Below are 9,829 nucleotides of genomic sequence, written 5' to 3'. Positions count from 1 at the left end.
CAGGGAAAAAAAAAAAGGAAGAAAGAGCAGAAGAAAGAAGAAGAAGAAGAAGAGACAGAGATAGAAGACAAAAGACAGAAAAAGAAGAAGAAGAAGTAGAAGCGGAGAGAGAAGGCGAAGGAACAGAGAGAGACGAAGAGGCATACCTGGTTTCCGTCGCCTTGCTCGCCTCAAATCCTACCGCTAATTGCTCCTAGTCTCCAACGTCTTCAAAGAGTAATATTTCCTCGTCAGTGATCCAAAACCCCAACCCCATTCTGCCATTGCTCTTTAACCTCCTTATTTACCATTCTGCCACTCACTCACTGCTTTGAGTATCCATCCATAGTGATTCCAACAACCTAGGCGATGGATCTAAACCTTTTACTAGATATCCATCAACAAATGCAATTGATCATAGAGAAGCTCGCGAACATCAAAACCCAAGTACACTCTACCTTCAACTATGTGATCTCAGTCGTTGAACAACAGGTAAACGAACCAAAAGATGAATCACCCGTGGTAGAAGATGAGATGGCACTGTTGGGAGTTGTAGATCTTGTGAAAAAATTTAAATCGGTTGATCTCTTTAGTGAACCGATCGATTTTATTTTCCCGCGTGACCACTTCACCAATGAACTTCGCGTAGTGGATTTCATATCATTTGATCTTAGTTTCGATGGTGATTTCATACAGGCAAGGATAGATGTTGATAAATTGGTGTTGATTCTCCCGTTCTACAAAACTCGTGGACGAGTTTTTCTCAACATCGAGGGAATTGATGTAGATATGCACCCATGGAGCGATCCATACCCATCTGGGTATCCAACGAGAGATGAACCGAATCCATTTTGAGTCCTTAGTCTAGTAGGATTTTAGTAGTTTATTTTATTTAGAAACTAATATCTTTAGTTTATTTTATTCTATTTATTTTTGAGAAGTTGCATACGTGAGTTGGTTTAGGATTTCATTTCCTTTTGAGTTAGTTTCCTTTAGAATTTCTTTCCATGTTAGAGTTTTTCAATTTCCTATTCATATGCTTGTAATTGATTGAGAAAGACAGATTTGAAGAAAATATGAATTGAATTTGAGTATTGAGAGCCTTAGGGCTGTGTGATTCTTCTCTCCCCCATTTCTTTATGCGATTTTCCCTCTTCTTCCCTAAGGCTACTCCATCAATATGACAGCTTAACTTAGTAAGCACTATTAAACTACATCGTGGTTTACATGAATCCACTGTGAACTTATGCATGTATGTCTATTCAGACCATTTCAACCACATCATTTTTGGCCATCTCCTTGTAGTTACAACACCACCTTCCCTCATCATCTGACCCATCAGAACTTCTTTAAGTTCCCTCAGATGCCGTCAATATAATTAGCCAGAAAAGGGGCCAAAGGGAACACTGCTGACTACAAACTCAAGAGGAATAAGGAAGCAAAACTTACGTGAGTCCAGTGCCTGATATGTCAAACTCTAGATGAATGCATGATCGGTCTGAATCAGGTTTATGGAGCTCCTTTCGAACAGCAACATTAGCTCTACAAGTAAAGGAAATGGCATCAGTTTTCACTAGTAAAGCGGACAAAGACAATCATTAGATGCACAAGTTTCCCAGTACCTGCAAGGATGGTGAATGTCGAATGCAGCTCCCCCATTTGCCAAATTTAAGCGTTTATTCTCTAACACTGTACCACTAGGATCATGAATCACAACCCGATACTCAGGAACAGCAGCAATGTATGCAGTAGATACCATATTAACATCTTCTTCATCTCGTAGCAACTTATCTAATTCAAGCCATAATGTTTCACGCCTATAATGGAAGAACCATAGAAGTTAATGGTAAATATGAGAAACAATGTACATCTTAAGAACCTCTACGACCTCCATATTCCCGCATAAAAATCATAAATCCGGCTACTGCAAGGTCCGGGAGGGGCAAGTGTACGCAGCCTTACCCCCTGGCTTCGCAGAAGAGACTGTTTCCAAGTTTTGAACCTATAACCAACATGTTGCAATAGTGCAACTTAACCATTGTGCCACAGGCTCGCCCACTTCCCGCATAAAAATCACAATTAACAAAAATTATTATTATTAGCAATTGAAGGAACAAAAACCAGGCAAGATTACCAAGCAGCAAAGTCATCTTCAATGCATTGATCGTCATCCCCAAGGCCAAGCGGAACAAGACGATTTGCACCTAATACATTAACCGCATGAAATATTTTTACCAAGGCATTCAGTCAAAGATCTTTAACTCAAAAAATATAAAAAAAGTCAATTATAGCATCAAGCAACCAGAACATGTGCAATACTTCAGCAAATATTAACAATGAAGTTTCCAAGTGTCTTCTGTTTGATGATGGTATTATTTTGGTTAAGACTACGAGATTGTGCAAATCCCAGATTGGAACCACAAAGGAATATGCTTTAGAATCCAAAAGTTCTGTGCTAAGTCAGACAAAAGCAGAACTTTGGAGTGCAATTCTGATTACAAATGAGGAGCAGCTAAGAAGTTGTTAAAATTCAGGATCGAGATAAACCCAGGTGCCATTTCCATTATCTTCATTCAACCATCCCCTCTCTTAACGGATGGTGATTGAAGAAAAATGTTGCCAATAAAATTAGACCGAAGTGGGTGAAGTAGCAACCATTCTGCGATTGACACATAAAAACGAAAACAAAACTACTTAACCCTTGCACCAGCCTCAAGCCACCGTATCTAGCATAGCTTGGTAGTGGGGCCTTGTAGTGGAGCTTGTTGGGATGCTGTGGAATAACGTCCACTGACACAGCATCCCCAACTTTCCCCTTCCAACCATTCAAAATGTGCTTCAATTTACACTGCTTGTGACTTTTTTTCCTGTAAATGACAGGATCCTGCCGTAGGATCTCAACAGGGTCCTCATCTCGTGGTGGTACTTAAGCTGCCCTTGTCCTTGTGCCACCTCAAGTAAACCTTAATCCCTGCATAAGCATTCATAGATTGACTGGACCAAGGCAGGATTGAAGAATGGACTTGAAGACAAAGATTTGGGTAGAAGATAATATGTTGGTCTCCCACCAACTAGAAGATGGCCTCTCCTCTCCTTGGAATCTCACCAAGAGATGCTGTCTCTCACAACATGAGGCGTCTCATACTCACAGCAAATTTTTTTTTTTTTTTTTTTTTTGGCTGTAAAAAACTTCAAGCACTCTAATCTAGGGTTGAATTGCATACGATCTGTGTGATTCTGTGACTCAATGGCTGAATTGCTCAATTCAAATGTGATTCAAGCCCAAAAACATATCAAAAGGTTTTATAAATTGGTAGGGACTCAATGTGAATCAAGAATCAGACAAATTCGGAAACACTTGATAAAAGGGCATCTTAGGGTGGGCAGCTGGAGACACCCAATAATTTGTATCAACACACTACCTAATTTATTTCGTGAAACAGAAAACATTTAAGCTGCAGTGCCACACATTATGCAAACAACAAAGATTTTAAACTTGGGTTATGGTCTCATTTCGGAAAAAAATTCCGAAACTCCGCCCGAGATGGCCAAAATTACACCAACACAGTGAATTTTTTGCCAGTGATATTGGTCGGCCATTAAGGGTGCAAACAAAAATATTAAGCTCCGATACTTTAGGAAAACCTTATTTCAGCCTATATAAAAATATGAACCTTTGTACTGCAAGAGAAGTCAAACAAAGTGGTAGATTGGATTTGCACACTTGCTTAGCAGAATACGCTGAACCCTATTGTCACACACAATTGTCACACCATAGTTTTCCCACATCCCCTTCAGGCCATCTATATACTCCTATAGCTCTTGTTTCTGCTAGGAAAATAAACATTCATCAACTCGTAGGCAGAGGGCCTCTTGGGACACAGCCTCAACCACCGTATCCAGCATAATGTAGATAGTAGAGACCTATAGTGGCGTTTGCTGGGATATTGTGGAATAACATTCACTTTGACACAGCATCCCCAAATTTCCCCTTCCAATCATTCCACATGCGCTTCAATTTTTGCTGAGTGTGCCCCTTTTTTTTCCTGTAATTGTCAGGATCCTGTTGTAGGATCTCAACTCGTGGTGGTACCGAAGCTGCACTTGCCCTTGTGCCTCCTCAAGTAAACCTTCAGCCCTGCATCAGCATTCTTAGATTGACTGGACCAAGGCTGGATTGAGGACTGAACTTGAAGATGAAGAATTGAGTAGAAGAGGATATGTTGGTCTCCCACCAACTAGAAGATGGCCTCTCACCTATCTCTGAATGTACTGCTGATTTAGAGAAGAAAAGTCCAGCAATAAGAGAAAAATCATATAATAAAATCAGACAACCAAATTCAGGTAAAGTTCTCTTCTTGAGTACTGTAATAGAACTACAGCAGAAAATAGAATATATAGGATTGCAAAGTAAAATAGAAACTATATTTCCTAGCCCAAGTATCTTCTATAAACCACCTCTCAAACATGGAGTAACTATCTGGGCCAAGTGCTGAAACATGGCTGGCTAGGTGAGGTGACCCTTCTTAACCTTGCAGAAATACTTCTGCTGGAACCTTTGATCCACATCAAATTCTCTTCAATTCTGGCAGTCTCGAGTGTCTAGAAGACCTAAGAAGTGGTCCAATTGCAGCCTCAAGAACATCTTAAATATTGGAAGTCGCCACTACAATTGGTCTTCTACCATCCATGGCACATATAGTTGAATCATAACAATCCAAAGTAATGCCAACGCCAAATAGCTATAAAAATGCATATAAAGACCCCCACCAAGAATGCATTACAGTACTGTGAATTCTCAGGACAATTTATTCATAAGAGTGATTGAAGCAAAGCCAACTGTGTAGAAATCAAGATTCTGCAATCAAAGCACTAGATTGCAGTACCAATAACCTTATATCATGGCATGGTTACTCCAAGCTAATGACTCAACTATTTCATCTAGTCTCGTGTCCAAGTCCACTGTGAAAGATATATGGCTTGTATCCTTTTCAAAATATTGTTAATCCCTTCATAGACAAATCATACTCTTAAGAGGAACATTGTCACCCAGCATCCTCAATTACAATACTAAAATTACTACCATAAGAAAGTGTAATGATGCACCAACCATAAATTGTGTCACCTCATAATCACCATAGGTCATGCAATCCACTGTAATCTAACTAGAGATGTGCCTTATACTCGCTCCTTTTCCCAACACAGTACCATGTTACAGATTGATCTCGGCAAGAACTGCAAATCGACTGTAGCCAAAGAAGCATCATGCAGCAAAAACTCGAGAACTGGCATTACAATGGATAATAAGGATCTTCCAACAACTCTGTCCATAAAACAACACAAGTTTGAGAAATAACACAAACTTCGGATGACATCTGGACAAAATCCCCACTTTCATACCACAGATAACCTTAATTAGTGCCATTTAGGCCTCAAGTTTTCTATGTATGTTAGCATATAACTAAGTGCAAGTCATTCAGGGATACTAGCCATTACACAAATTACTGAAGTCGTAATATTGTAGGCATTATATTCTAGCATGGCCAAATTAAGGAGCTACTGATGACAATAACTTGATTGAATATCATCTTTAGGCTTTTACAATTCTCTAATGGCTGCAAGCCTGAAAATCTTTTCCAGTGGACATGAACATGAGACCAGATGAAATAGTTGGGTCAAGGGCAAGAAGTAGCCATGCTATGAATAGTTAGTTATTAGCACTGCAAACTTGTGCTTTGATAGCATAATCTTGACATTTGGTTCATAAACCAAACTGAGAGATCAACAAATATCAAATTTGTTTTGAGGCAAATATGAGAGCCTCGTTAACTATTTTCATTGACTCCCCAAAAAAGCTTTATGAGACAGCACTAAAGTTATCCAAGATTAACAAGCAAACTGTCTATATATTGTACATAGGTTTTCTTCCTTTGAACTCAAAAAGTCCCATTTTTCCCCTTCATCCTAGCTTCGAGATGATCCACAACCTGAAAATGAAAGGAACTTCCATGCCATATTCCCCCCTCAACCTAAAGGAATTAGATCCATGATGTCATTTTGTACACAAGTTTTCTTCCTTTGAACTCAAAAGGTCCCATCCAAGATTCGAGATGATCCACAACCTGAAAATAAAAGGCACTTCCATGCAATTTGCCCCCTCTCAACCTAAAGGAATTAGAACCATGATGTCATATGGTAAAATCCAGCTACTCAATGACAGCACTAGAGCAGCAACAAATTCCTGTAACAACCTTTGCAGTGTATAAGGAGAAGGTTGACTAAGTCATCACCTTCAATGCACAACAATGAATCACACAAAAGCACCATATTTCACTATGGTGTTTTCTCATAATCAGCATTATGAACTTTAATGAAATTGGACTCACACCTTAAATGCAGCCTAGGCAATCAGATCAACTCATCTGGGAATTAGGGTCCTCTTCCAGAATATACAACAGAATATTGCTACCTCATGATTAATCCAAAGTTCAAAATTCTCATCTGATCATGTGATGAGATATTAGATTTTTCTTTCTAATCATTTACCAGGGATAGAAAAATCCACGGACAAAACAGAGAGAGAGACTAAATAAATGCACTAAACCAAGGTACTGATTATAAAACCCACGTATGTCTTCCTGAAGACCAATAGAACATATTATGACTTTTCTATAGAAAAAATTATTGAATAACCATAGAGGGGCAAGATACACCTACATAAGAAAGGACCAAGAATAATGAGGTGAAAAACCAAAACATCTAAATACATAAATATTAGCTCATTGAGAAGCTTCTTTCATTTCTGATTCATCAGCGTCTGTTTCACAAACCAAATGGAACTAACAGTTAACAGTGAGCAGTACAATACAAATAAGACTATGTGAGTAACAACTCAATACCACGGTGCAACCAGCTATTATGATGGAAAAATTAGAGACAATTAATTGTTGGCGAACACAGTGAACTCACAATAAAGACTCCAGTAATCCTATTCAATTGCTTGCAACAACTGCAAGGCAATGCTTTTCAAAACCATTCTCATATATTGAACTCGAACATATTTGCTTAAGAAACCAGTCTTCAATGTGACAAAATCTAGTTTGACAACTGAACAAGAAAACATCTAATGGAAAAAAGGCTATCTAACAGATTCACTACGTTGTAGGCTTCCTTCGATCATTCTTAGTTCTTAGATTCTTTTTTCTTTGAACAATATGCATTCAGCCTAGCCATTTTACTCTTTGAAAACTACTAACAAACACAATGGACAGAGGACCAATGATACTTCAAAAAAAAAGGGGGGGGGGGAGCTTGGCAGATACAAGCCCAATGCATCCATCAGAATTAAATGGAAATGCATGTTTATGGTGACAACTGACAACAATAATGGAAATTGTAATACTAGGCAGGTCTAAACAGCATTAGTACCCACATCAGTGGCAAAAATATCAAGAGTACGACAATGAGAAAGACATGTGGACACGTACCTTCCTTGCTTAGTTGCTCATCCAAAACTTTGCCAATCTGTTTTAGAGAGGCAGCAGTTAAGTAAGTCTTGAAAGATGAAATTGTCTAACTTGAATTGATTGGACATTTACCTTATTGAAATGTTCATACTGACGATTACCTAGACCAAAAACACCATATGTGAGTTGCTGAAGCCAGGAGGCCCTTTCTTTTCCCTGAAGAGAAACACAAATGTCCACCATCGTCATCTGAAAACCTATAAGCATATGAAACCATAGAAATCTGCGGGTTCAAGCTGATAGTTTTCAAGCTGTTCTTGAAATCACCTCAGTAAACCATTTGTAGAATCTTGCAGCATTATCAGTTGGCTCACCATCACCATAACTGCATTTTGAGTCCCAAATTAACTGAATGATCATCACGCCTGTTGCGCTCAAAATATTCCACCTAAACAGCTTTCAACTTACGTGGCAACCATGAAAAAAGCCAATGTCTCTTTCTTCAATTTCTCCTCGTATTGATCATCATCAACTGCATAATCATCCTAAAGTGGACGAGTGTGTTAAAAGTATAGCAGTTGGATAAAACCTGACTCAAGCAAACAAGGACAATGGTTTCTTCATTACATACGAAGTCAACAATTTTGACCACTGCTTTCTCATATCTAGCCTTCACTTCCTCTGCCAATGCCTGTCTCAAGGGAGATTAAAAGTAAGTATTTTGATAAAACATCACAAATCTTGAAAAAGGGTACTTTCTCCTATCAGAATCATAAGAGAAAGGGTCCTAGGATTGTAAATTCCTGGTTACAGATAACAACAAATCAAGGTTCAATCTCGTATTGAAAGCACAACAGGTTAAGCTGAACTAGGTAACAAACTTAAAACCTTGAAGAACATTATCAAGAAGATTGATGACACCAAAGGGTCCTACGTTTATCCCATGAAAACTGCAAGCATTTCGTCCTTTAATCAGTTCGATGCAATATGAAAAGGGAAGATACATTTCCACATACTTTCTTGCACAACAACGGGATTTTAATAGATATGAAATACTTCGGACTTTGATGGAAGGATTAGTGAATCTTGTCAAACATGAAATATCAGTTGCAGAGCAGGTGCTGGGCGATAAAGTAAATCATCATGGAGTGCAACAATTCCAATCATACAAGACGAAACTAATTGAGGGAAGAGGGCAAATTTCGTCCAACTAACAGCAGGCGTCGGGCGATGAACGCAACAATTTCAATTGTACAAGACGAATCAAATGGACAATTTTCGTCCAAGTAACAGAAATAAAAAGGAAACAGGAAATTTCTGAAGGAGAAGGTCAAATCCACCTTAGCGAATCCCTCGGCCGTGCCAGTTTGAGTGCCGAAAAAGATCGTGACCGGAGTCTTCCCAGCTTCGACTTCAACCTCGTCTTCTTCCTGTTGGGTTATGGACTTGGGAGCTTCGAAGGGCTTTGGAGATTGGACACGGGAAGAAGATTTTCGCACTAGAAAATAAACAAGTCCAACGAGCACTGCAACAGAAGTCGTTAGGATGACAAGAATTGTATCAGAAATTGGTCCAGATCCGATTGAAATTCCAAGAATCGATTCCAGAGTGCTCGTCAATCTCGAATTGGAATCCATGGTGAATCGACTCTATCAAACTGACGCTTCCTTATGATACCAAATTAAATTGGAAAACCCTAGAAGGATATGGAAATGCGAGGTGGGAAAAGCATCGCGACGACAATGGCTATTGTTCTTTCTCTCTCCCTCTCTCCCTCTCTCCCCACATCTCCCTCGGGATCTCGACAAATCTCATATCTGGGTGGAGCATTTATTCCACGGTGATGGCGTTAGGGCTAAAGCGTTATTGATTGACCTTTAAAGCATGGGTCCCACGATGTGACTGTAAAAGTGGAATATTCTGATCTGAGGTCCTTTACGCTTGATCTTGGATCTTTACCCCGTACGCAGTATTCTGTATTGCGGTCATGTGTTCCCTCGGAGCCGTATGATTATTACGACACCTTAACAAGTTCGTATCTGTGGGCCCGTGATGATGCAGGTTCCATGCACATTAAGATCACGTCCTTTCGGAAAATTAAAAAAAAGCTGGCACTTACCTCAAAGCTCCTTTTCCGCTTTTCGTGGGTGTGTTGGTATTTTAAAATAGGATAAGGATTCGCAGCTGGAACACTTTATATGTGTCAACCGGTCGGGATGGCCGTTTTGGTTGGGTCTAATTGATCCATCCAATACTTTACCCAAAAATTAAAAAAATAAAATAAAAAAATAAAAAATAAAAAGAAAAATTGATCCATCCAATTTTTAGCCATTTTAATGCCAGTATCCTAAATCGTGAAAATTGGATTTTTTTTTTTTTTTTTT

At 39.0% G+C, this 9,829-nt stretch overlaps 1 protein-coding gene across 1 annotated transcript in view; it reads right to left on the bottom strand.

Annotated features, from left to right (window-relative positions):
* Positions 1-9,257, bottom strand: part of LOC122083551 (NADPH--cytochrome P450 reductase-like) — a 14,927-nt gene extending 5,670 nt beyond the window's left edge. The window contains exons 1-9 of the mRNA XM_042651401.1: positions 8,786-9,257; positions 8,077-8,136; positions 7,914-7,990; positions 7,773-7,830; positions 7,578-7,661; positions 7,467-7,503; positions 2,114-2,183; positions 1,602-1,796; positions 1,429-1,521 (exon numbers count right to left, since the gene is read on the bottom strand). Coding sequence (XP_042507335.1) covers positions 1,429-1,521; positions 1,602-1,796; positions 2,114-2,183; positions 7,467-7,503; positions 7,578-7,661; positions 7,773-7,830; positions 7,914-7,990; positions 8,077-8,136; positions 8,786-9,082 — 971 coding nt within the window. The 5' untranslated portion in view covers positions 9,083-9,257. The remainder of the gene's footprint in view (positions 1-1,428; positions 1,522-1,601; positions 1,797-2,113; positions 2,184-7,466; positions 7,504-7,577; positions 7,662-7,772; positions 7,831-7,913; positions 7,991-8,076; positions 8,137-8,785) is intronic.
* Between the last annotated feature and the right edge of the window lie 572 nt (positions 9,258-9,829).

The sequence above is a fragment of the Macadamia integrifolia genome, chromosome 7 (genome assembly GCF_013358625.1).
Source record: "Macadamia integrifolia cultivar HAES 741 chromosome 7, SCU_Mint_v3, whole genome shotgun sequence".
Classification (NCBI taxonomy): domain Eukaryota; kingdom Viridiplantae; phylum Streptophyta; class Magnoliopsida; order Proteales; family Proteaceae; genus Macadamia; species Macadamia integrifolia.
Note: the sequence above shows the minus strand (reverse complement) of the source record. Positions and strands in the feature narration are given on the sequence as shown.